Here is a 27,661-nt window from a genome sequence, read left to right on the forward strand (position 1 = left end):
GCTCTCTCCGTCAGTCCGGGGCTCTCTCCGTCAGTCCGGGGCTCTCTCCGTCAGTCCGGGGCTCTCTCCGTCAGTCCGGGGCTTTCTCCGTCAGTCCGGGGCTTTCTCCGTCAGTTCGGGGCACTCTCTGTCAGTCCGGGCTTCTATCCGTCAGTCTGGGGCTCTCTCCTTCAGTCTGGGGCTCTCTCCGTCAGTCCGGGGAGTCTCTCCTTCAGTCCGGGGCTCTCTCCTTCAGTCCGGGGCTCTCTCCTTCAGTCCGGGGCTCTCTCCTTCAGTCCGGGGCTCTCTCCTTCAGTCCGGGGAGTCTCTACTTCAGTCCGGGGAGTCTCTCCTTCAGTCTGGGGCTCTCGCCGTCAGTCTGGGGCTCTCGCCGTCAGTCCGGGGCTCTCGCCGTCAGTCCGGGGCTCTCGCCGTCAGTCCGGGGCTCTCTCCTTCAGTCCGGGGCTCTCTCCTTCAGTCCGGGGCTTTCTCCATCAGTTCGGAGCTCTCTCTGTCAGTCCGGGCTTGTATCCGTCAGTCCGGGCTTGTATCCGTCAGTCTGGGGCTCTCTCCGTCTGTCCGGGGCTCTCTCCGTCAGTCCGGGGCTCTCTCCGTCAGTCCGGGGCTCTCTCCGTCAGTCCGGGGCTCTCTCCGTCAGTCCGGGGCTTTCTCCGTCAGTCCGGGGCTTTCTCCGTCAGTCCGGGGCTTTCTCCGTCAGTTCGGGGCACTCTCTGTCAGTCCGGGCTTCTATCCGTCAGTCTGGGGCTCTCTCCTTCAGTCTGGGGCTCTCTCCGTCAGTCCGGGGAGTCTCTCCTTCAGTCCGGGGCTCTCTCCTTCAGTCCGGGGCTCTCTCCTTCAGTCCGGGGCTCTCTCCTTCAGTCCGGGGCTCTCTCCTTCAGTCCGGGCTGCTATCCGTCAGTCCGGGGCTCTCTCCATCAGTCCGGGGCTCTCTCCGTCAGTCCGGGGCTCTCTCCGTCAGCCCGGGGCTCTCTCCTTCAGTCCGGGGCTCTCTCCTTCAGTCCGGGGCTCTCTCCTTCAGTCCGGGGCTCTCTCCTTCAGTCCGGGGCTCTCTCCTTCAGTCCGGGGCTCTCTCCTTCAGTCTGGGGTTCTCTCCGTCAGTCCGGGGCTCTCTCCTTCAGTCCGGGGCTCTCTCCTTCAGTCCGGGGCTCTCTCCTTCAGTCCGGGGCTCTCTCCTTCAGTCTGGGGTTCTCTCCGTCAGTCCGGGGGCTCTCTCCTTCAGTCCGGGGAGTCTCTCCTTCAGTCCGGGGCTCTCTCCTTCAGTCCGGGGCTCTCTCCTTCAGTCCGGGGCGTCTCTCCTTCAGTCCGGGGCGTCTCTCCTTCAGTCCGGGGCTCTCGCCGTCAGTCCGGAGCTCTCGCCGTCAGTCCGGGGCTCTCGCCGTCAGTCCGGGGCTCTCGCCATCAGTCCGGGGCTCTCGCCATCAGTCCGGGGCTCTCTCCTTCAGTCCGGAGCTTTCTCCGTCAGTTCGGAGCTCTCTCTGTCAGTCCGGGATTGTATCCGTCAGTCCGGGGCTCTCTCCGTCAGTCTGGGGCTCTCTCCGTCAGTCTGGGGCTCTCTCCGTCAGTCTGGGGCTCTCTCCGTCAGTCTGGGGCTCTCTCCGTCAGTCTGGGGCTCTCTCCTTCAGTCCGGGGCTCTCTCCGTCAGTTCGGAGCTCTCTCTGTCAGTCTGGGGCTCTCTCCGTCAGTCTGGGGCTCTCTCCATCAGTCTGGGGCTCAGTCCGTCAGTCCAGGGCTCTCTCCGACAACAGTCCGGGGTTCTTTCCGACATTCCGGGGCTCTCTCGGACAGTCCCGGGCTATCTCCTTCAATCCTGTAGTCAGCGACCCTAGTGCCGTTGAGTGGGATACACAGGACCCCTGTTCTTATTATTGGAGTAGATCCCAACAGTGGGATCCCTAGAGGTGATCTGTTCATCACTGATTCAATGAAAGGGACATAGGCAGATCCCTGTAATATTTTTTTTTTTTCTCAATTATTTTTCTTGAGGTTGAAAAAGAAAACAAGTCAAAACAATGACAACCATAGTTACAGCCACCATATATATGAAACTAGGGGAACAAGAGGAGAAAATAAGGAGCAGAAAGTGGGGACCGACAAATGAAAAACAGGAAAGGAAGGGGGGGGGGGTGAGGGGAGGAACAGGCATTAGTGGCATCCATAGAACTATGTGTAACAGCAAGTACACATAATAAGTCTCAGTGTTCTGCAGTACAGTAATATATTCCAAAAAGGAAAGAAAAACAAACAACATCCAATATCTAATATCCGGCATCTTAATTATATACGGCTAAGCAGGCTGGAGCGGGGCAACCGTGGAGTGTCTACTATGTATCCAGGGGTGCCAAATGTTCTGTCTTTTTATTATGGCGGTCATCGAGTGAGCTAGTGCTAGTTCAAGCTGGCAGTGAGTGTTAATTCTATCAATTAGTCCTGCAACCTCTGGGGGGGGTTGGATCTTTCCATCTTGCCGCTGTCAACACTCTAGCAGATATCAAAATATGTGACAGCGTACCTCTAAGAATATGAGGAATTTCGTTCAGGCCAATGTGTAAAATGGCCTGGCTTGGGGTCAGAGTCATCTGGATACCCAAGACTTGTGAGATCAATAAATCAACACCCCTCCACCAAGGCTGGAGCACCGGACAGGACCACCAAGTATGCTCAAGAGTACCCCTCATCCCACACCCTCTCCAGCATTCACCAGACCCACCAGCTCCAAAATGTGCCGTTCGGACCGGGAACTGGTACCATCTCAGGTGCGTCTTTTTCAACTGCTCCAGATGGTTCGCACATGAAGAGACCCGTACAACTTCACACAATCCTTCCTCCCAGTCAACAGGTTCGGAGAGAAAACCCAGATCCCGCTCCCACCTGATCATATAGGGCAGTTTTGTATTATCCGGCGGGTCATTCAGGGCTCTATATAATAATGAGATACCTCTCGGGCCAGAATCAGGCAGCAGAAAATAACCGTTAACTGTGTTATTCCCTGTAATATTTTATAAGAGATGCTCAAGATGAAGTTTTGTTGTTAGTTTTATAGATATTCTGGTTAAATTATGTTCTTTTTTTTATTATTTTACAGAGGAAAAACTGGAAGAGGAGATTTTTTGTCTTGAACGCGTTTAATATTAGCTACTACAAATGTGAAACGGTAATTATTTCTTCTTTACAGTAAACCTTACGCAGAAGAGACCATATAACCATACACCCAGTCCTGGGACATAAAGCTCAATGCTTGTACCCCCGGAGAGTTCACTCCTCTCTACCTGCCTGCTTCAACTTTAACTTTTTGATTTTCTAGTGCCCATTGGAGTCAACCAGAGCTCTTATGGCCTAAAGAAAATCAGTCGTAAAGAGACTTGGTCTGAGTTGTAATACCATGCACTGCCTATGGGCACGAGTGGCGCTATTTCCAGAAGAAAGCACACCTTTTTTTTTCTGATTTTCAGACAAGCCCTTTAGTTTCCATTTTCTCAGCTCTCTTTATGGCTAAGTTCACACAAGGGTATGAAAACTCTTCCATTTTTTTGTTTTTTCATTCATTCATTCATTCATTCTATATTAATAATTGCTATGGATCCTTTAAAACCGGATGGCGTCCTTATTGAATCTGTTTTTCTCATTGAAAATGTAGACAGAGTGACAATATAAACCATATTTCCAAGATGGGGACGAATTTAGATGCTTTTTTTTGGAATTGAAAATTTTTTTTTAAAAAACGAAGCGATTTTCATCAGTGTTTTGAATCAGATTGTCATCAGTTTTTGGTCTGTTTTTACCATCAGAGTTTCAGTATTTTTTTTCCTATCAATCAGTGAAAAAAGGACAGCGCTGGGATGCAATCAGCGAGTTTTTACAGAACCATGGGCTTGCATTGGCGTGTTTGATCCATGACTGTCTAAGTTTTTGTTTGTTTTTTATTTTCTTTTAGGGGGGGAGAGTTGATATTTGCTGACACTCAATTTCTACCCCTCCCCCATCCAAACCTCCAAAAATAACTGGAAGTGTAAATCTCACCTGTCACTTCACACAAAATCTGTGGAAAAACATGATTATCGCTTCGGCCATTCCACACAGGATAAACCCACTTTTGGTTCTCATATTCGTGCAATATATACAGGAATTGTCTCAATTCTCATAATCTTTAACTTGCCAATTGCTCTTTTTGAGCCGGCGGTGCGTCTTCATCTACATTCTGCCAGCACTATAGGTGCTGTACCTGCCTCTCCTCATTTCCCAGGGTGCTCTGCTCCTGACACGCCGTTTTAAAAAGCTTATTCATTCTTACAGGCAACTTATCCCCTATAAAAGTCCTATCTTCAGTGTAGATTTTGCTTCCTTAACTGGACAGAAAAACAGCTTTATTCAATATGTAGATGAGGGTCCTTGGTATGATCAAGGTCTGAGTGCGCTCTTTTGCTCCTTTCATCAAAATGACATACTCCCGTTATGTTATTTGAGTGCACTCACTTCCCCAGAGCAAGTGCTGACTGAATTGAATCCCCATTCTTGTACATCTACACTGACATTGCATCAATCAAGCGTGCACACACATAGTGTCAGTGCTGGCGTGCTTTCATCCCTCTCTCCTGTCTGCCGTCGACAGGAGAGGGGGTGAGAGCACGTCCGCACTCACACTATATAGGAACCAAACGCACAGGCACAGTGTCAGTGCTGGATCAATCTCATCCCTCTCTCCTGTCTGCAGCCGCTTGCTGCACACAGAATCACACAGTAGTACACGGCCTCTGTAGACAGGAGAGAGGGATTTGAGCATGGCAGCACTGACACTGTGTGCCCTCGCCTCCTGCATTTTCAGTGCGGATGTGCAGGGCTGGGCATTGAATTCAGGCAGTGCTCACTCTGGGTAAGTGAGCGCTATCAATCAACATAATGGGGGTTGCGCAGTATGTTGATTGAGGGGGTGAAGCAGTGCACTGGGCCTTTGGCCAAAGCAAGGGTGCACCGAGAAGTCCTAATTTACACATTTAATAAAATAATTTATTTGTCCCACTAAAGACGATATGAGTTTTTGAGGGACTAAATCCCCTACAGGACTCGATAAGTAGTTTAAATCACCTTTTTCTTTTTGGGAGAGAGAGAGGTGACTGCCTTTAAAGTAAATGCCTGCATGTTAACATCATTTAATCTTTAGGTTTACATTATCGTTAAAAAGGGATGAAATTTGGCATCCTGAGGTCACCACTAGGGGGAGCATAGGAGCTTACCATTTACTGCACTGTGCAGGCTGGTACACAGTAAGCTTCCCCCGAGGTGGCTGCAGGCAGTCAGTATTTCATTAGTCAGTTATGGGCGTCTGCATGGGATATGGAGCTTCTCCCTGGGTCACAATATAATGTAAAGTCATTTGAATTTTTTTTTTTTAAATTGAATGTTCCATTTGAAGACTACAATGTAGAGAGCAGCGGTGTTTGCTCCCTGGGTTTTGTAAATCTCTATATTCCAGAGGCCGGTTCTGAATTCTGTATCTTCTCTCGTTAGGATCGGGAGCCCCTGCGCTGCATACTTCTTAGGGATATTTTGAAGACACATGAATGCCTTGTTAAATCTGGGTAAGTAATGAATATCTGGTCTTCCATTATCAGAAAACCTACTGGTCTATATAGAGGGACAGCTTTAATAAGCCCAGTCTCCATAGAAAACTCTAGCGGAATATTAGGTGTTTTTTCTGCACTGCTGGTGGAATTCTGCAGGAAGGATCCAGGAAAAAGAAGTTTGATAACTTCAAAATGCGTTGATAATAAAACCGCAGTACTTCCATCCTTGTGGTTACATCCTGAAGAAGCAGTTTGATAAATTCGAAACGCGTCGATAATTAAAACCGCAGCACTTCCACCCTTGTGGTTATAGCCTGAAGATGTGTGATAACTTCGAAAAGTATTTATAATAAAATCGCAGCACTTCCAACATTGTGGTCATATCCTGAAGCAGTTTGATAACTTTGAAACGCGTCTATAATAAAACCAAGGTACTTCCATCCTAGTGGTTATAGCCTGAAGAAGATGTTTGATAACTTCTAAATGCATCAATAACAAAACCGCAATACTTCCATCATTGTGGTTATAGCCTGAAGAAGCAGTTTGACAGCTTCGAAATACATTGATAATAAAACCGCAGTGCTTCCATCCTTGTGGTATCCTGAAAATGAAGCTTGATAACTTCGAAACGCGTCGATAATAAAACTGCAGTACTTTCATCCTTGTGGTTATAGCCTGAAGAAGTTTAATAATTTCGAAATGCATCGATAATAAAACAGCAATGCTTTCAACCTTGTGGTTGGTTATAAAACTTCAGTACTTCTGTCACTGTGGTTATAGCCTGAAGAAGAAGTTTGACAACTTCAAAACTAATCGATATTAAAACCGCAGTACTTCCATCATCGTGGTTTTATCCTGACGAAGAAATTTGATAACATCGAAACGCGTCGATGATAAAGCCGCAGTACTTCCATCCTTGTGGTTAAATCCTGAAGAAGAAGTTTGATAGCTTCGAAACGCGTCTAACAAAACTGCAGTACTTCCATCTTCGTGGTTATAGTCTGAAGAAGTTTGATAAATTTGAAACGCGTTGATAATAAAACCGCAGTACATCCATCCTTGTGTGTTCTGGATCCTTCCTGCGGGATTCTTGAAAAACCACCTAATATTTCTCTACAGTTCTCTCGAGGTTTGGCCACCTGTGGTTCTGTATTTGTTGTGGGATTCACAGCCTTATCAGGTGAGCAAGTAATCCCTACTAACACAACTGCGGTTATCAGGACACTATTGCGCTTTCTTCTTCCGTTAGTATAGTCTGTATAGAAGGCAGAGTTCTGGATTTTCCCTAAATCTTCTTTCACATGCACAAGCACCGGAAGGGACGTGGGGGGCAATAATATTCCTCCTTAGACATATATTTACTCTTTTTTTATTGCTGTAGGACATAATGAGGAAAAATGGTTATATATTAACTGAGATCATCTAGTGCTGCTTCTTACAGATATATCTTCAATATTGCGTTTGTGTATACTCTTCATGGCAAGTGAGGGGAATTTTTTGCAAATTTTTACTAGAATCCAATATTGTCAAAGTTTTGCCTTTTTTGCAGCAGATTTTTTTTATTATTTTTCCAATAGTAACAAGTTATGATTACAAATATTGTCTGTTTTTCCATGGTAACAGACTACAAACAAGGTCTGCGTAGTCAGAACCTGCAGTCAGGCGTTCCATCTAGTTCTTAGTAAGGGACAACAGGTACAGGAGGGTAGACGTAGAGATTGGTAGCAATTGTGGCAGCCTGGCCCTGGTGTCTCGGAGGACTAGGACCCTCTGCCACGTAAGAATACCCCAGTGGTAAATCTGGGGGCCCTGTTACAGACTTTGCTATGGGCTCTGCCTTCCTCGGTGTGCACATTACAGTCTTATCTCTAGTTGCACATTGTAGATATTAGAGAGTAACGCTCCCCTGCAGAGCGCGGAGCACAGCTGTGACAGCGGAGGAAACCGCAGCACACAGGATGTCTTTATCTGAGTTTCATCACTTTTCTGTATCACACTCCTAACCATCAGCAATGTGATAGACAGCCTGGCCGCACCTATCATCCAAACCGTGACCCCCCCCCTGTTATTAGTCCCATCACACCATGTCGCCAAGTATTTATCAGCTTATCTGCATATTGGACAACAAATATGTCATGTCATTATATTTTTTCTTTGGCCTATATTTCAGCGTGTCTTTTTGCTGTGCTATGTGGAAGATTTGCAGTTATCTGGAAACCATCAGCAAGCAGGTTATCTGCTGTTCATGGATCTTAATATGCAGCTCTTCTATTGGACTCTGAATGATGACACGGTGCTCACACGTGTGCAATACCATCCCATGTCAGTGAGGGTCCCTGCAGTTAGACCCCCAGATATCCTCTGCATAGGCGATAAATGTATGTAGAGGGACAAACCCTTTTAATAGTTAAATGATTATTCCCAAACTTACAAGTTCATAAGGCTACTTTCACACATCAGGTTTTCTGCGTCAGGCGCGATCCGGCGTCGTGCCGGAATGCCGGATCCGGCAAATGTTTTGTAAAAACTGAAGTGCCGGATCCGGTTTTCTGCCAGATCCGTCTTGTTCTTGACAGACAAAACCGGATCCGTCTCATCCGGTTCATCCGTTTTTCTATCCGTTTTTCGACGGATTACGCCGGATCCGGTTTTTAAAATTGACCCTTGTGGCCTTCCGAACGGGATTGGCTACTGGAAAACTAGATATAGCATGTTCCTACAGCCCTTCTTTGACAGGTTGTAGAGAAGAAAGTGCAGGTTGGAGAGAAGAGCAAGTTACTGGCGAAGATGGATGTTGTCATTGGAAATATTACCACTAGAAGTTCTGTGACGGTTTCAGGGACAATTTTCCACTATACTTTATGTCACCTCAAGGCAGAGTACACTGGGATGACAGAGTGTGAGAGATTTGTGCCCTAAACTTGTGTACCTTCTGGACCAACAGTATATACCTTTGCCAACCAAAGTTGGCTATCTTGTCATGGTCTCTATTTTTACCTTTAGGCCACAGGTGTGTACCTGGTTGTGTTTTATGCAAAGTATTTCACCTTTTAACAAAAGTTGTGTACATTGGTAGGAAATCACCAACAATAAACACAACTTTTTAGGTGAAATACTTTGCTTCAATCACAACCAGGAACACAACTGTGGCAAAAAGCTAAAATTTACCCACAGTTATATACCTGATTTTGAATACCTTTTTACCTTTGAAATACCCTGTATTTAACCTTTTTTTAAAACATAGTTCGCCGCAGAAAGAAATGACAGACAACCATTGTGAAACGATAATTTAACTTTTATTTAAATTTTTTTTTTTTTTTTGTAAAATGTTTTTAAAGTGCAAAAAACTTTTTTAATAAAGGTTTTAAACCCAATGGGCATTTTTCTTACAAAAAACACACATTACAAATCTGTGTACTGTGGGGTGGAAATACTGCTGGAGGGGCTGCGGGACACTTCGACACTGGGTGTGTGGAGAGAGGACTGGGATCGTGGTGGGGAAGGAACAGTTAGAGGTGAAGGTGTGGAAAAAGCTACAGAATGGGTGGACATGTGGGAGGCAGAAGAGGTGGTGGGCGGTGGAGTGGAGGGTTGGGCAGGGACTGTAGGAGCAGATGATGTTGATGGAAAGTTGTATGGGGAAGGAGTTTGGTACGGGGAAGGAGTTTGGTACGGGGAAGGAGTTTGGTACGGGGAAGGAGTTTGGTACGGGGCAGGTTGCTGGAAGTGGGGAGATGTCTGGTACTGGGGAGGTTGCTGGTACTGCTGAGGTTGCTGGTATGTAATAGGAGGGGGAGGATGGAAAGTGGCTGGAGGGGGTGCAGATGTAATAGGAGGGGGAGGATGGAAAGTGGCTGGAGGGGGTGCAGATGTAATAGGAGGGGGAGGATGGAAAGTGGCTGGAGGGGGTGCAGGTGGAGGAACTACAGTGGTGGGAGGTGGAGGTTGGGAGGTAACCTGCTGTAGAGCACCGTGGCACGAATGCATTACATGCATCTGCTGGGTAGGAGATAGTGTTGCCATGCGCTCCACAACAGACCTGAAAAAGGTGTGGTTTGGCGAAGATCTTGCTTCTGAATGCATGGTTTGCAGAAGTGTCTTCACCTCCAGAATGCTGGAGTTGATCTGCTGAAAGCCTGCGGAGATTTGCTCTGACAAGACTTTGAGACAGTTCTGGAAAGATGCATTCAGATGCAAGAACTCTTGCGCATAACTCTTTTCCTGACCCCTCTGCCGCTGTCGCCCAGTACCCGCAGGTGTACTAGAGGTGGCAGGGGCAGAAGGGTGGGGTAAAGGGAAAGCGATCTCCTCACCAGCAGCTTCATGTAATGTAGGCGGCCACGATGCTCCTGTGCTGGTGGATGGGACAGATGGGTCGAATGTGTGGGAAGGCTGGGAAGGTGCAGATGTACCGGGGCGGTCGAAGTGTCCCTCGGTGCCGGTCTCCTCAGGGATCGCCTCAGAAGGGTCCAATCGTGCAGGCTCCCGAGTGCTGCTCACCGTGCTGTGTAATAAAGAGAAAAAAAAACAATTAAAATACTGACATGGTATGGCCCTGGCTGAAAAAAAAAAGTTACATCTAACATTTTTTTCACATGTGGTGTGTAATATTTACCTTCTGGTGAGCATTGTTTCCTGGAGGAACGACAGGGCTTGTGCGTACTTGTACTTGCTCCTGCGTCCTCCAGATCCACTCGGGGCCCGCATCTCTTTATTGAACTTCTTGAAACGATCCCTCACAGACCGCCACCGATTCACAATTCTGTTCCCTGAAACGAGAAAGGAGTGGTTAGTATACAACATCAGTGTTTCCCAAACTCCAGTCCTCATGGTCCCCAGGGGTCATGTTTTCAGGATTTCCATAGTAAATAGAAATCCTGAACACATGATCCGTGGGGACCACGAGGACTGGAGTTCGGGAAACACTGGTTTACATCAAGCAACCGGTACTGTATATACTTACGCTCTTTAATCTGGGCCCGAGCTTCGAGGTCCTCCCAGCGGCCCACAAGGAGCGAACAGATTTCCTCCCAGAGTCGTCGGGTAACGATCAGGTCAGCGTGGCGGCGGTCAGCCATATTCCAGAGCGGCTCCCTTTCTCTGACGAGATCGATGAGGCGGTCCACATCAATCCCTCCATCCTCACCGTCAGAGTCGGGAGCACGCTGTGAAGGCTGTTAAAGAAAAAGACAAAAATAACATAATTAGCCTCCACAAAAGAAATGAAATAAAAAGTGCAAAAAAACAAAGCAAAAATATTTATACTTACACGCTGGTGACCGCCGCGTTGCTGTCGCCGACGACCCTGGGAGGCACTGCGAGGACCTCTTGGCCGAGCACCAGATTGGGAAGACTAGAGAAGAAAACAAAAAATGTTATGTCTTTGGATGTAGGCATTTGTTTGCTGTGTGTGGTCTGAAGAACATTGTTTTCTATGTGTTGTGTGTAGTGTGATGTTGTGTTTCTGCGTTTGATGCAAAAAACTTACCAATTGTGAGCCCACTCCAGGTGTCTGTCCACCCCTTCCTTCTTCTTCTGGGAGCTCCTCTTCATCTTGTGATTCCTGTTTTGAAATAAAAGGCAATGAATAGACATATATTACAGAGATGATGGATTTTGGAAATAAAAACTTACCGTCAAACGCTGACGATGCGAAGGAGGGCTCCCAGAAGAAGATGTGCTGTCCTATTGATGGCCAGACTCCATGGCTGTGGGTATTGCTGCTGCTGTTGCTGCTGCCAGTGATGCCATTTCTGCTGCTGCTGCTGCTGCTGCATCTCTTTGGCGGCTGTTGAATAAAGAGAAACAAAGGGCCAATGAATATCTTGATATTCCATGGCCCTAGTTTGGAGGAATGGGGATTTGATAATTACCATCTCTCATCTGCTGCTGGACTCCCCTCCTCAGCATGTTCCATTTGCTGCTCCATTTGGGGTGGTGCTGATGGTGCTGCTGCTGCAGATGTCTGCTGCCTTCTCCTGCTCCTGGTTCTTGGCTTGGGTGGCATGTTGGGTGTGGCTGAGGGTCCCATTGTCTTGCTTTTATATATCTCCTGTGGGCAGAGCTACTGAGCATGCTCAGACAAAAAAACCGGATCCGGCTTTCGCCGGATCCGGCGCATTGCGGCGCTCATAGGCTTTCATTGTGTGAAAAAGCCGGACGCGCCGGATCCGGCGTGTCCGGCTTTTTCGCCGGAGACAAAAAACGTTACAGTAGACGTTTTTTACAGATGCCGGATCGCGACACATTGCCGGATCCGGCGAAAACCGGATGAAACGCATGGCCATCCGGCGCGATCCGGCGCAAATGCAAGTCAATGGGGGGGAAACCGGATCCGGCATTGCATTTCGCCGGATCCGGTTTCTGTCAAAAGCGCCGGATCGCGCCTGACGGCGAAAACCTGATGTGTGAAAGAGGCCTAAGATAGGGGATAACTTTCTGAAAGCTGATGATCGGACCACCGAGACCCCCAGCAATACCGAGATTTGGGCTCTGGAACCCCGAGAATGGGGCTCTGTAGCCCTATAATGTTAATGGAGCGGAGGGGGGGGCATGTTCCACCTGTGCTCCATTCATTGTCTATGGAACCGTTTAGAAATAGCAGAGCTCTGTATTCGGCTTTTCTGGCAGTCCCATTGACAATGACTGGAGGCTAACTTGTAATTTGGGGAATATCGTTTTAATATCTGCTGCAGCTGCTATTTATGAGGTTTAAAGGGGTTTTACTATATCAGTAACTAATGCCATATCCTTAAGATTGACCATCACTTAATTATCGCTGGGGGGGGGGGTTGTTTCTAAACTCAGCATGATAAGGTGCATTACTTCTGCTCTGTCAGTTTTTATTTTCTGCTCTGTGATATTTTACTTATAAATCAGCTCCCCCTAGTGGCAAATTTTGCAAATTACATGTCAAATTCTTTTAAAGGGCTATTCCCATCTCCTAGGTTCTATCCCAATATGTAGTAGGTGTAATAATAATATTAGCAAATATCTCCAATTAGAAATGTAGTATAGTTCATCTGATTCGCTATGTCTCTTTCCTCATGTGCAGGCATTGCAGGATCTTAGACTTCCATGGTTACGACCAATAGCAACTAGCTAACTGTCACTATATTGGTGGTCGTAACCATGGTTACCTAAGATCCTGCAATGCCTGCACGTGAGGAAAGAGACATAGCAAATCAGAAGAACTATACTACTTTTTTAATTGGAGATATTTATTATTACATCTACTACATATCAGGATAGGATCTTGGAGATGGGAACACCTATTTAACCGTTTACAAGTGTGAAATATTCTGATATTAATTAACTTGAATCTCAGCAAGTTCTTATGATTAATTCTTGAATTTTTAGGTTGGATTCACAAACAGCTTTTTTTTTTGTTAAAAGAAAAAAACACTTTTTTTCTAACAAAATTTCATGGCTTAATGCGATTTTTCTTTTGTCCCCGGATGTTGCTTTCTAGCGTGTAGTGCCATATAAAATGTACTGCCTATAATTTAGTGACTTTTTTGGGGTTAGTTGTGTCTTTTTCTGAGTATGGAGTTTTTTCGTGGTTTATAAGCCATAAGCTTTTTTATTGTGTCTGAAAATTGGCAGAAGTGTAACGAAATGCAAAAGAATAAAAAAATCCCCAAAAATGTAAATGGAAATTTAAAAAAAAAAAAATGAGTGTGAAAGAGTCCTTACAGAATACATTCTGATTTCACAACATTTGCTCTTTTACTTTCTTTGTTGCTGTTTTTCCCCGCTAAACAACCGCTGCTGCTACCTGGAAACCACAAGCAAGCAGGCTAGTTATTTGTAAATCCAGGATAGCTTAATTACATTTTGATACTTGACACTTCCTCTTCCATATAGCAAGGCAACAATGTTCCCCTCCAAAGAACTATGTAAAGGAAAAGACAAAGTCAGATCCATCAATAGCAGTCTGCTGACAGTCTAAGAGAGCAGTCCTTGGGTAGTAGGGCTGAGAGAGCTGTGCTTGGGTAGTATTGCTAGAAAGTCTGTCCCTGGGTAGTGGGGCTAAGAGCAGTGCCCCTGGGTAGACCGGCTAAGAGAGCTATGCCTGGGTAGTAGTAGTAGTGCTAAAAGAACTGTGCCTGGGTAGTAGAGCTAAGATATGATTAACGGTGCTTAGTCACCATAAACGGGTTGATATCGCATTTTATCTACTGTTTACGCTGATGTTTTTATCCTCTACTGAGCACGTTTTTCAGTGAATAATGGAAAAGTTTTTTTCACTACTTCATTAAGCTGGATCCTCCATTCTTTTGATTGCTTCACGAACTGACAGAGCGTTTTCGTGCTCAGAGCCTTTCAGGATGTTTGCTACGGTGAGCTGGAGCTGTGCCTGAGTAGTAGGGCTAAGAGCGCAGTCCCTGGGTAGTAGGGCTAAGATGTCAGTCCCTGGGTAGTAGGGCTAAGAGGTCGGTCCCTGAGTAGTAGGGCTAAGAGGTCGGTCCCTGGGTAGTAGGGCTAAGAGAGCTGTGCCTGGGTAGTAGGGCTAAGAGAGCAGTCCCTGGGTAGTAGGGCTAACAGGTCAGTCCCTGGGTACTAGGGCTAAGAGAGATGTCCCTGGGTAGTAGGGCTAAGAGAGCTGTCCCTAAGTAGTGGGGCTAAAAGAGCAGTCCTTAGATAATAGGACTAAGAGAACTGTCCCTCTGTAGTAAGGCTAAGAGAGCTGTGCGAGACCTCAGAATCCATGATGGACTGCTCCCTATGCTAAGTACTGGCTGCATCTGCTCTGATTCAAAAATGGAACTACACAAAAGTGCTGGCTGACAGCGTTCTTTGTGTTCTATTTTTATGCTGGCTGACTGCATTCACTTTTTGTTCTGGCTGACTGCGTTTACTTTTTGTGATGATTGACTGCGTTCACTTTTTGTGCTGACTGACTGTGTTCACTTTTTGTGCTAACTGACTGCGTTAACTTTTTGTGCTGGCTGACTGCGTTCACTTTTTGTGCTGGCTGACTGCATTCACTTTTTGTGCTGGCTGACTGCCTTCACTTTTTGTGCTGGCTGACTGCATTCACTTTTTGTGCTGGCTGACTGCATTCAGTTTTTGTGCTGGCTGACTGCCTTCACTTTTTGTGCTGACTGACTGCATTCACTTTTTGTGCTGGCTGACTGCCTTCACTTTTTGTGCTGACTGACTGCATTCACTTTTTGTGCTGGCTGACCGCATTCACTTTTTGTGCTGGCTGACTGCGTTCACTTTTTGTGCTGGCTGACTGCGTTCACTTTTTGTGCTGGCTGACTGCGTTCACTTTTTGTGCTGGCTGACTGCGTTCACTTTTTGTGCTGGCTGACTGCGTTCACTTTTTGTGCTGGCTGACTGCGTTCACTTTTTGTGCTGGCTGACTGCGTTCACTTTTTGTGCTGGCTGACTGCGTTCACTTTTTGTGCTGGCTGACTGCGTTCACTTTTTGTGCTGGCTGACTGCGTTCACTTTTTGTGCTGGCTGACTGCGTTCACTGTTTGTGCTGGCTGACTGCATTCACTTTTTCTGCTGGCTGACTGCGATCACTGCGTTCACCGTTTGTGCAAGCTGGCTGCATTCATGGCGTGCACTGTTCACTCACAAAATCAGCACCTGCTCCTTGTGCCGGCGCTCAGATTCCAAGATCACATCCGCTCCCTGTGCCTGCTCTGCCTCCTCTGCTAAGCACTGGCTGAGTTGATGTAGAAGGCATCCAGTGGCGCCAGCATGAGGGGCAGGTGCGCCATCTTAGAGTTTCAGATCCGGTGCACAATTCAACATTGTTCTGACCGGCTCTCCACTTTCCCCATACGGAGAGCCGGTCGAAACAGTGCTAAAATATGTCCTGATCTCGTGGGCCACATAGAATGACATGGTGGCTGGATTAGGCTCACGGGCCTTGAGATTGACACGTCTTCTAGGGAGTAAAGGTGAAAACATTTAAGCTGTGTCTGTGCTGCCCAGTCACTACCATTCCAACATTAGGTGTGGATGTGGATGGTGGAAATGTGTGCATGGCACACACAGAACCGGACACTGTCTTATCCCTAACCTCCCCCTCTCATCCCACCATGTGGTCTTATACAACTCGCCCCAACAGCTGGACAGCCATCACGTATCAGCTGGTAAACATAATTACTGGAACATGTAATTACTTCCCTTCCTCATGAGGTCACGTCTAGCAGAGCGCATGGATGAAGACTGGTACAGGGAGAAATGATGCATTTATGTGCATAGATAATGCATATTTTACTTACACTGTGTTGCGGTATAAAATCTGTAGCTATATCCTTGCATACGATTTCATTAGGATTACAAATTATCCAAAATGTTGTCATTTGGTAGGTTCATTGATGCAAGTATTTATAGGCAGTGTCTATACACATTCAAACAGGTAAAATGCCTTTGTGATTACACACTATGCAAATAATTAATGCTTCTATTTAGTTCTCCCCGTGTTTGCGTGGGTTTCCTCCGGGTACTCCGGTTTCCTCCCACATTCCAAAGACATACTGATAGAGAATTTAGATTGTGAGCCCCATTGGGGACAGTGATGATAATGTGTGCAAACTGTAAAGCGCTGCGGAATATGTTAGTGCTATATAAAAATAAATATTATTATTATTATACCGTAATTTATACTTGAATAATGTTTCCATGCTGTAAATATAGTTGATGCTAGGAAAAGTACACATAATGCTAGTATATAAACACATAAATAATGACGCATACTGTAGGCATAATTAATGCAAGTATATAGAACATAATGCTTCTATATCGTACAAATCCTTAATTCTAGCACATAGTACACATATATATTATTATCATAATGTGAACATAGCTAATTCTAGTATATACTACAAATATCAAGAAAAAAGAGGGGGAGAAGCCAGCGCTGCTTGTGGTCAGAACGTAATACAAGAAGTGTGAAAACACACATAGGTTTCAATCTGTATTCAAAAATGAGACATTTAGCAAAAAAATTGATCAATTGTTTGAGCTACCCCGCCACGTCAAGGCAGTCTCGCATGGGGAGTCCTACTCTACGTTTTTTATATTCGCTGTGCCATTACGGCCTCCTAAATGTATAAAAGCAAGACCTCATTACATGCACACTGTACCTCAAGCATTTCAGAATCGCTCCTATGGCACCAGAGAGGACAAGCGCAGATAAAGATTAGCCAGGTCCATGCAGACATTTCAGGTCCAACCTCCACACTGCCTGTCCAGCACCACATGATAAAGGACGATCCAGGCCCAGATACAGGTGCGTAATCAAATAAAGCCTAGGGCAGGGCAGGGCTGCCGTTTAATGTGAACAGCAGCCTAGATCAATCACTGAGAAAACAGAAAGAATGGCGTACATGACCCAGCGCGCACGGCTACAGTGGTGGTCAGCCACAAAACCAATGTCAAGAAAAAAGAGGGGGAGAAGCCAGCGCTGCTTGTGGTCAGAACGTAATACAAGAAGTGTGAAAACACATACTGTACGCATAATTACTACTAGTATATACTATGCCTAATGCTGCCATTGTATATACATAATCAGTAAGTAGTTTTAATAAATAATCCTTCTACACTGTAAACATAATTGATGCTAGTTTATAGTATGCAAAATAATGCTACCATAATGTGCACAAATGTAATGCTAGCATAAATGCACATAAATAATATTGCTATACTGTACTCATGATTAAATGGAACCCGTCACCATAAAAATGCAGTCCAATCTCTGCAGGTATCATGATATTGAGCAGGGGAGGCTGTGCAGATTGATATATAGTTTTTGAACAGTAGTGTAACAAGAGTGCAATGGGCCCCAGTGCAGAATTTGGACCTGGGCCCCCACCTGCATGTTGGTCAAATGTATGGGCCCTTGTAGCCTTCTAGATGCTGTAAAGACATACGTATTTGCCCACTATTTAGTAATGTCCTTCTCCTGTCTCCTTGTAATAATCTCCCCCAGTCTGGGCCCCATGCTAAAATATTTTCACCCCATCCTGGACCCCTTCCTGGTATAATATCCACCATCCTCCCTAAATCTGACATTTCCCTCTCCGTGGGTGGTACCACAATAACACCCCGGCAGCAGGCGCGCTGTCTGGGTGTTATGTTTGACACCAATCTCTTCTTCACATCCCGTATACAATCTCTTGCCCGCTCTTGCCGCTTACACCTAAAGAACATCTCTAGAATCCGCCCTTTTCTCACCATGGAAACAACAAAAACCCTCACTGTAGCATTGATCATCTCCCGCCTGGATTACTGCAACGCTCTATTAATTGGCCTCCCCATTACTCGACTATCCCCTCTCCAGTCCATACTTAATGCATCAGCCAGGTCATTCTATGTGTATGGGTGCGTGTGTAGCCCATTCACTATCTCCATCCGTCCCTCACTCCCTCAAGATGGCTGGACCTTCATTGTAAATACACCATTGTAAATACACACCTGTACTTTGTATCTCCCCCACCTCATTGTAGATTGTAAGCTCTCACGAGCAGGGGCGTTTTATTTTGCTTTAATTATTGTATTGTTAACGTTGTTACTTATGACTTGTGTTTTGAAACTGTTAAACTGTAAAGAGCTGCGGATTATGTTGGCGCTATATAAATAAAGATTATTATTATTATCCTAGTATAATGTCCGTATTCTGGTATAATGTCACACATTCTGGCATAATATCCCCCATCCTGGTATAATGTCCCTCATTCTCGTATAATGTCCCCATCCTGGCATAATGTCCCCCCCCATCCTGGTATAATGTCCCCCATTCTCGTATAATGTCCCCATCCTGGTACAATGTCCCCATCCTGGCATAATGTCCCCCCATCCTGGTATAATGTCCCCCCCATCCTAGTATAATGTCCCTCATTCTCGTGTAATGTCCCCATCCTGGCATAATGTCCCCCCATCCTGGTATAATGTCCCCCATTCTCGTATAATGTCCCCATCCTGGCATAATGTCCCCCCATCCTGGTATAATGTCCCTCATTCTCATATAATGTCCCCTTCCTGGTATAATGTCCCTATCCTGGCATAATGTCCCCCATTCTCGTATAATGTCCCCTTCCTGGTATAATGTCCCCCATTCTCGTATAATGTCCCCATCCTGGCATTATGTCCCCCATTCTCGTATAATGTCCCCATCCCGGTATAATGTCCCCATTCGGGCATAATATCCCCCATCCTGGTATAATGTCCCCCATCCTGGTATAATGTTCCCCATTCTGTTATAATGTCCCCTAATCCTGTTATAATGTCACCATTTTGCTATGTTGTTCCTATTCTAGTATGTCTCCATTCTGGTATAATATTCCCCCCCATTCCAGTATAATTTTCCCATTCTGGTATAATTCCACCCTTCCTGGTATAATGTCCCCCATGCTGTTATAATGTTCGCTTGCATTCTAGTGTTCTGTCCCTTTTCAGGTATAATGTCCACCATGCTGGTGTTATGCCCCCATATTGGTATATTGCCCCCCCATGCTGGCATAATCACCATATTCTGGTATAATGTCCCCATCCTGGTATACTGTCCCCCATCCTGTATAATGTCCCCATCCTGGTATAATATCCCCATCCTGATATAATGTCACCCATCCTGGGCCACTCCTGTTCTTCAGCACATTGGAAAAAGAAACAAATGATTCTACTCACCTTCCCCCACTCCCATGCCACGCAGTGTCCTCTTATATAGCCGGAACAGAAGCAGGCAGCTGACTTCTGCATGCAGGCACGTGCAGAACATGACATCACTGCCATGAGTCACTGGCATGCCGACGTCTGCTGCTGGCCTGTGATTGGATGATGGCGTGTATTGCAGTGCAGGCACCTGGCGGATCTCTGGGTCACAATATATTCCACCTGAATGTGTCTGTGGATGCTCGTGCAGATGGACTGGGCATCGGCGGACCTTTCCCTCACGAGCCTGGTCTCGGTTGCACTCTCTGCGACCGCGATCATAACGCCACCGGTTTTTTGAGAAAAGATTCCGTATAATCTGTGTTTTATTCATGAAAACTTCTGTTCTTTGTGGGATTTTTGGTCCAGTGGGCGGGCTTATCAGTGACTAAGTACAAGTGTGCATATAGTGATAGCTGTCAGTCACTGATAGGACCGCCCACTTGACCAAAAATCCCAGAAAGAGCAGAAGTTTCCATGATTAATACTTCATCTTTTCTCAGAAAAAAACATGTTAGTCTATTCAACTCTCCTTGCTCTATAACAAGGTACCTGCTGATTCGATGGGATTTTCAGGACAGGTTCACTTTAATGCTAGTATATAGTACACATAAATAATGCTGCCATACTGTACAAATGCTTAATGCTAGGATATTATACTCAAAAATAATGCTACTATACTGTACACGTGTTTATTTCTGGCATATAATACACAAATAACGTCAGCAAGCTATACACATAATTAGTGCTAGTATGTAGTACTTGTAAATAATGCTGCTATACTGCAAACATAATTGATGATAGTATAGAGTACGCATAAATTATGCTACCATACTATAAACAAAAGAATTGCCAGTATAAATACATATACAGTGACAGGTAAAAGTTAGGGCACCCCTGGTCAAAATTACTGTTATTGTGAACAACTGTTGATCTCTACGGCTATGTTCACACTGATGTGCTTTTGGTGCGTTTTTTTTTCCCCAGCGTTTTTGTATGCAAATTTTAGCTGTGTATTCCAGTATCAGCTATGTCTATAAGATTTCAGAAATCTCATGCACACAGCTTGTTTTTTTTGTCCTCGGTATTATGTGCAACACTTTGGTTTTTGCTAAATGCAGCATGTGATTTCTTTTAGTGTTTTCTGTGGGGTTTTTTAGCATTCTTCACCCATTAAAAGCAATGAGCGTTGCTGAAAAAACGCTGAAAAAACAAAGATATCAGTTTTTACGTTTTTAGTGAATTAAAGGAGGTACAGCAGTATGTGAAACACATCTAGTTTTCTGATTTTCCCAAGTTTAAACCATAAAGTCTTGATATTCATGGCAGTTTAGGATTGGTACAATTTAATAGGATTAGTACAAAGTAAACAATGGCCGACCAAGGTGTGAGAGTGAACAATACCTGTTGCTGACCAAAGTGTAAAGTAAACAGTGTCCTACAAACGCAATTCTGTGCCAATATCTTAGGTAAACTATTCGCAACCAATTCGCCCCACACTACATTTTCCAAAAATGGTTTTATGGTTTCACATATGTCTTGCATTGGAGACCTGTGTTCATGCTTCTGTGGTGGAAGCAATCTGAACGGGATCCTAAAAAATGTAGCAAAAATGCATCGAAACCTGCTTTTTGTAAGCCGATTATTTTACTGGCAAGAGAGCAGAATTTCCTGCAGAAAAAAAACCTTTGTATTTTAGGAAAAATAAGGGGCTCATAATCTATATTCCCTAACTTTGGGAGTGTGGGAGGAAACCCAGGCAAACACGGGGAGAACATACAAGTAGGATTATAATTGACAGCCTGTATTAATATTACTTACACATTATATTGGTATTATTGCAGGGATTTGCTGATGAGGGACAATTTATTTGAAGTTATTACCCCACCCAGGACATTTTATATCCAGGTAAATATTATAACTTTTTTTTAATTTATTGAATATCATGTGTCTTATTTGCAATAAGGAATGACTCAGATTTGGAGCCACGTCACTTTTAACCAATGTCAGCGAAGGTCCACAAATGTCAAAACCTCATCTCTTAGACTTTATTTTCTGGTGCATTTTGCTCGGTACATTATTTCCACTACCTGAGAATATAGGAAGAACTTTTGGATCTTAAAAGTCAGGATTGTATCAAAGAGAAACAATGGAAATCGTAGCATGACATGAAATCAGAGGTCATTGCTGGACATCACAAGGCAACACGAGACCTGGATAGTGTGGTGGTCAGGGTGACGTGGGGGGGATATAGGCAGCCTTACCAGGGTCCTGGTGAATCAGAGGGGTACAGGGCTCCCTGTCACAGAATTAGACACCATCATTATAAATGTCCCATAGAAGGGGGGGGTCCTGTTGCAGATTTTGCATTGAAGTACGGGAGCATTAAAAGGTCATTGCCACCTCAACCTTTCATGGTGGAGATAGGAATAATTGCTTCCAGCCTCCAACTACCGGAAACACAGAATGTGATTGAACCACGCTATGTCTCCACTCCTTTATTCCATTCTCCATAATTCCCATTGAACATTCGAGAGACAGAAACAGGTTACCTTCAATTTAAAGGGATCCTGTCCTGATGAATCTGGTGCCTGATCTGCAGGCGGGATCTTACATAGCAGGAGGAGCTGATCAGGTTGATGTACTGTACATTTTTGTGGGAAAAGTTTCAGTAAATCTTGCACTTTATTCACTGGCGTTTGTAGGCATATGAGTCTAGTGGGCGGTCCTACTCAATGATTGACAGTCTTTCCTGTATGACTGTGCATGTAGAGGTAGCTGTCAATCACTATTTGGACCGCCCACTAGATTCCTATTTTATTCATTGAAATCCCTGATGACCGTCCAGTGGGTGGTCTTTACTAGTGATTGACCGCTAACTCTGCATGCCCATCTTACAGGAAAGACTGTCAATCACTAGTAGGACCGCCCACTGGACTCATACGTATATAAACACCAGAGATTACAATTAATAAAATACGAGTCCACTGGGCCGTCCTACTAGTGACTGACAGTCTTTCCTGTATGACTGAATGTAGAGTTACCTGTCAATCACTAGTAGGACCGCCCACTGGACTCAAATGTATATAAAAACCAGAGATTACAATGAATAAACTACGAGTCCAGTGGGCCGTCCTACTAGTTATTGACAGTCTTTCCTGTATGACTGGGCATGCAGAATCCAATGGGCGGTCCTACTAGCGATTGACAGTTTTTCCTGTATAACTGCATGCAGAGAGAGCTGTCAGTCACGAGCAGGACCGCCCACTGGACTCACGCATTTAACATCAGGGATTACCATGAATGAAATACAGGTTATACTGAATCTTTTCCCACAGCCCATATATTATTCTGCTCAGCTTGTCTTTCCCCATACTGCGCCACCCACAGGTCGGACTTTGTATTTAATGTGACAAGTTCCCGTTAAGTGAATTATAAGTAGGGCAACCAAGAAGTTATGCCCACCAAAACGGGTAATGTAGGAGATTGTGTCCTCCCAGATACTGAGGCATTTGCAGGTTGGTAACGCCACCACGCAGTGAGTTTTTGACGTCTACAGGAGTCACTTTTTAGACATTTTCTATGACCTTCATAGATATAAGTGGAACGAGACCTGAGTATATGACTATGATATGAGGGGCGTTCAGTAATGATTTCCCCTGACCCACTTCCTGTAGACTGAGAGCAATGAAACTTGTGAAACTTGGCTCCGTTATTACTCCTTCTCTACATAGGTGCCACCTAGAGACAAGCACTTCTCCCACCTTTTTTAGCAACTGTAAATGCCTCGCTTGTAAAAGTCGACCGGTTGCTCCAAAAGCCATGTTGTGACTTCAGAGATCAGCATCTCATCATCTGGAAAATGCTTGCCCTTCAAAAATAACTTAATTGTTGGAAAGAGGTGGAAGTCTGATGGTGTGAGGTCGGGTGAATAAGGGGGATGGGGTAGAATATGAAAGCCGCAGGAGCATGCTTCCATTTGGGCAACATGTGAGTTGTGAACTGGTGCATTGTCTTGCAGAAGGCGGACACCTTTGGTGAGCATGCTATATCTCTTGGTTTTGATGGCCTCCTGCAATATCCGCAGCGGTGAAGCATAGTATGCCCCAATAATCATGGTACCCTTTACTAGAAAATCAATCAATGCTACTCAGTGCTGGTCCCAAAATACTGTAAGCATGACCGAGGGTTGGGCACGTGCCTTCTCTGGAGGCGGTGATTCATGATGCTTCCATTGCAATGACTGGACTTTAGTCTTAGGATCATGGTGATGGACCCAGCTTTCATCCTGTGTAATCAGTCTGTTGATAAAGTCCTCCTGGTTTCCATGGCACATCATCAATAGAGCCTGAGAGCATTCGACTCGTTCCTGCTTCTCGAGAGGTGTGAGCAGCCCGGAACCCAGCGAGTAGATACCTTATGCATGTGAAGATGGTCTTGGATGATTTTTTTCCACGGATCCTACACGAATCTTAACATTTTGGGCTAGGTGGCGAATGGTTACATGATGTCTTTCCAAAATGGCGACCTCCACTTCCTGGATGATGTGTTCATCAATAGCAGAGTGGGGTCGCCCTGGAATTGGAGCTGTTTGCACCGAAGGTCGACCACATATGAATTGATGATGCCAGTTCCTGACTACATCATATGATCATCACCATAGACCTGTTTCATCTCTTCTAACGTCTCCTTTGGTGTGCGGCCTTTCAAGTAAAGGAACTCGATGACTACTCGGTATTCCACTGGGTCCATTATCAAACCTCACACCACATCAGCGCCTGTAACATCAAGACCTTCATCAGTACTGAATTGCAAATTGTCACGTAACCTATAGAGACTTCTATCATTACACCTGTGCAGTTTCAGCATCCTGTGATAAACAGAAGGGGTCAGGGGAAATCTTTAATGAACACCCCTCGTAGATGGTGTGATGGGGTATGTGTCCCCGGAGATGGGATGGGGTCCTCAACAATTTTTTGAGAAGTAGGAACCCAAGATACGGGCAATGAATGATTACTGATACAACATGTATATTTGGGAGGTGGGATGAAGGAACGCCCCATTTTGGTTTTATTTGGCAGGAAGAATATGTAGTCGACCATTTGTCTTGTCGGATTCCATGAAATTATAAAACGCAGTAAGATTTCCAGAAATAGCTGGCACATTAAGCCAGAATTAACATTTCAGAAGTCACATCGGCCATTTATGTTGGCTGCACCTCAGATTTTTATTGGACGGGACGCCAGTCCCATAAAAATGAACTGTTCATTGGAAAGAAGGATTATTCAGCTTCGATTTGACACATTACTTGATTATTTTCGGGAAGACTGTGATGACAGAATGTGATGGCTGTGAGGAGACCTTTCTGTAGATCGGGATGACATCAGTCCTGGCTCCATGCCCTCACAAATACCTTCTCCTTGAATGATGGACTCTCGCCTGGATTGCTCCTCTATCTTTGTCGAGATCTTAGAAGATCCGTAGAGACGGCCGCTGGCCAGGCATGGATGATGACATGTAAAAATAAATCCCCAAGTCCTTCAGACTTCTTTAAAATGAATAGTCTCTACTCTCTCCTCCATCATCCTCTCCCCAAGGGGTTGTCCAATCGGAAATAGTGGATGCCAAAGGGGGAAATGATCTAGAAGGATAATTTCCATTGATCTAAACTTTATAATATGTTGAGCAATGAAAAACTCTCTGATTTTGCATCTAAAATAAAAATGCAACTTTTTTAGGTATACAGCTCACATGCAGACATATGTGACTCTATGGTTACAGACTACAAACAAAGCATTACATAAGGAGCGGGCAGCACCCATGTAGTATGGGAAAAATAGGTGCTCTAATCCCATCTAGCAAGGAAAGCAAGTATAACGACACACAAAAAAAAGGTATATACAGTGCGGAAAATAAGTGTTTGATACACTGCCGATTTTGCAAGCTTTCCCACCTACAAAGAATGGAGAGGTCTGTAATTTTTTATCGTAGGTACACTTCACCTGTGAGAGACAGGATCTAAGAATAAAACCCAGAAAATCACATTCTATGATTTTTAAATAAATTGCATTTTATTGCATGAAATAAGTATGTGATCACCTACCAACTAGCAAGAATTCTGTCTCTGACAAACCTATTAGTTTTTCTTTAAGAAGCCTCCTACTCTGCACTCATTACCTGTATTAATTGCACCTGTTTTGAACTTGTTACCTGTAAAAGACTTCTGTTCACACACTGAGTCACACTCCAACCTCTCCACCATGGCCAAGACCAAACAGCTGGCTAAGGACAACAGGGACAAAATTGTAGATCGGCACAAGTCTGGGATGGGCTACAGGACAATAGGCAAGCAGCTTGGTAGGTAGGCAACAACTGTTGGTGTAATTATTAGAAAAAGGAAGAAACACAAGATGACTGTCAATCTTCCACGGTCTGGGTCTCCATGCATGATGTCGCTTTGTGGGGTAAGGATGATTCTGAAAAAGATCAGGAATCAGCCCAGAACTACATGGGAGGAACTGATCAAAGACCTGAAGAGAGCTGGGACCACAGTCTCAAACAATACTGTTAGTAACACAGAAGGCAGTAATAAAATTCTGCAGGGCACGCAGATTCTCCCTGCTCATGATCACACATATCCAGGTCTATTTTAAGTTCACCAATGCCCCTCAAGATTATCCAGATAAGGCATGGGAAAAGGTCATGTGGTCAGATGAGACCAAAATAGAACTTTTTGGTATCAACTCCACTCGCCGTGTTTGGCAGAAAAAGAAGGATGAGTACAACCCCAAAAACACCGTCCCAACCATGAAGCATGGTGGGGGAAACATCATACTTTGGGTGTGCTTTTCTAGGGAACAGGATGACTACATCATATTGAAGGACGAATGGATGGGGTTGTTTATCGCAAGTTTTTTGGCCAACCACCTCCTTCTCTTTGTAAGAGCATTGAAGTTGGGTCGTGGCTGGTTCTTTCAGCATGACAATGAACCAAAATACACAGCCAGTGCAACTACGGTAAGTAGTGGCTCTGTGATAAGCATTTCAAGGTCCTGTAGGTCCTGGAGTGGCCTAGCCCAGTCTTCAGACCTGAACCCAATGGAAAATCTTTGGAGGGAGCTGAAACTCAATGTTGCCCAGAGACAGCCCCAAAACCTGAAAGATCTGGAGAAGATCTGTATGGAGAAGGGAGCCAAAATCCCTGCTGCTGTGAGAGCAAATTTGGTCAAGAACTACAGAAAATGTCTGACTTCTGTAATTGCAAACAAAGGTTTCGCTACCAAATATTAAATTCTGTTTTTCTATTGTATCAAATACTTATATCATGCAATAAAATGCAAACTAATTATGTAAAAATCATACAATGTGACTTTCTGGGTTTTATTTTTAGATTCTGTCTCTCACAGTTGAAGTGTGCGTACAATAAAAATTACAGACCTCTCCATTCTTTGTAGGTGGGAAAACTTGCAAAATCGGCAGTGTATCAAATACTTATTTTCCCCACTGTATATAAAAGTGGGTCATTCACACTGAATGACAATTAAAATGAATATATTAGCAGAATTTTGACATGCAATTTGACAGCAGCATGATGTAGGGGCAGAGACCCTGATTCCAGCGATGTGTCAGTTACAGTAGTTTACTAGGTGCAGCAGTTGTGAAAGAATCAAAGATTTCTCTGCTGAAGATTTAGTAGAGCTCGGAATGCTGACTCCTATATAACCCCGCCTGCACCATAGATTGGCTGCTTCCTGTGTGCACTGTGTATTGACAGAAAGCTGCCAATCAGTGGTGGGGGGTGTAGTTGGACTAGGAGGCATGAGAAACATAGTCCTGTGGTAATAATCTCCTGCTGGTAAAAGATTGATTGTGTTCAAACAGGAAAACACAAGCCAGTAAGTGACACATCACTGGAATCAGGGTCTCTTCCCTACATCATGGTGTGCTCAGTTTAAATAGCAAAACCTGCTGACAGATTCCCTTTATCACTGTTTATTATGAGAATCGGTACAACTAATCCATATGGTAAAAAAATCCACTAAAAAGATTGAAAAAGTACATAACAGCACAAAACTAAATACAAGACCTATCAAAACACCAGGGTAAGTACTGGGGTAAAAAAATACCCCCTATCACATCCTATAAGGCAGAAAATCTGCTAGCATAGAAAATACTACAAATCACATAGTGTGTAAAGTGCAAAGAAAATCTGTGCAAAATAATTACATTGAATAGAGTAGACTGATAAATATAGCAATAAACATGGAGAAAAAAATAAATATTACCAAAGTGAAAACTACAAAAAAAACAAAGAGGAGGGTATCGTCCCCTGAGGAAGTCATATTTGTGGCAATACTAGTGAGGTTTACCATATGCTTCCTTATTCTCCTTCTCCATGACTCTTTTTTGTAGTATTGGTAATATTTATG

At 44.6% G+C, this 27,661-nt stretch overlaps 1 protein-coding gene across 1 annotated transcript in view; it reads left to right on the forward strand.

Annotated features, from left to right (window-relative positions):
- PLEKHA2 (pleckstrin homology domain containing A2) overlaps window positions 1-27,661 on the forward strand; it is a 103,273-nt gene that overhangs the window by 68,428 nt on the left and 7,184 nt on the right. The window contains exons 8-10 of the mRNA XM_073588817.1: window positions 3,083-3,151; window positions 5,503-5,573; window positions 21,077-21,140. Coding sequence (XP_073444918.1) covers window positions 3,083-3,151; window positions 5,503-5,573; window positions 21,077-21,140 — 204 coding nt within the window. The remainder of the gene's footprint in view (window positions 1-3,082; window positions 3,152-5,502; window positions 5,574-21,076; window positions 21,141-27,661) is intronic.

The sequence above is a fragment of the Dendrobates tinctorius genome, unplaced genomic scaffold, assembly GCF_039654945.1.
Source record: "Dendrobates tinctorius isolate UK_male_01 unplaced genomic scaffold, ASM3965494v1 ptg000104l, whole genome shotgun sequence".
In the NCBI taxonomy this organism is placed as follows: domain Eukaryota; kingdom Metazoa; phylum Chordata; class Amphibia; order Anura; family Dendrobatidae; genus Dendrobates; species Dendrobates tinctorius.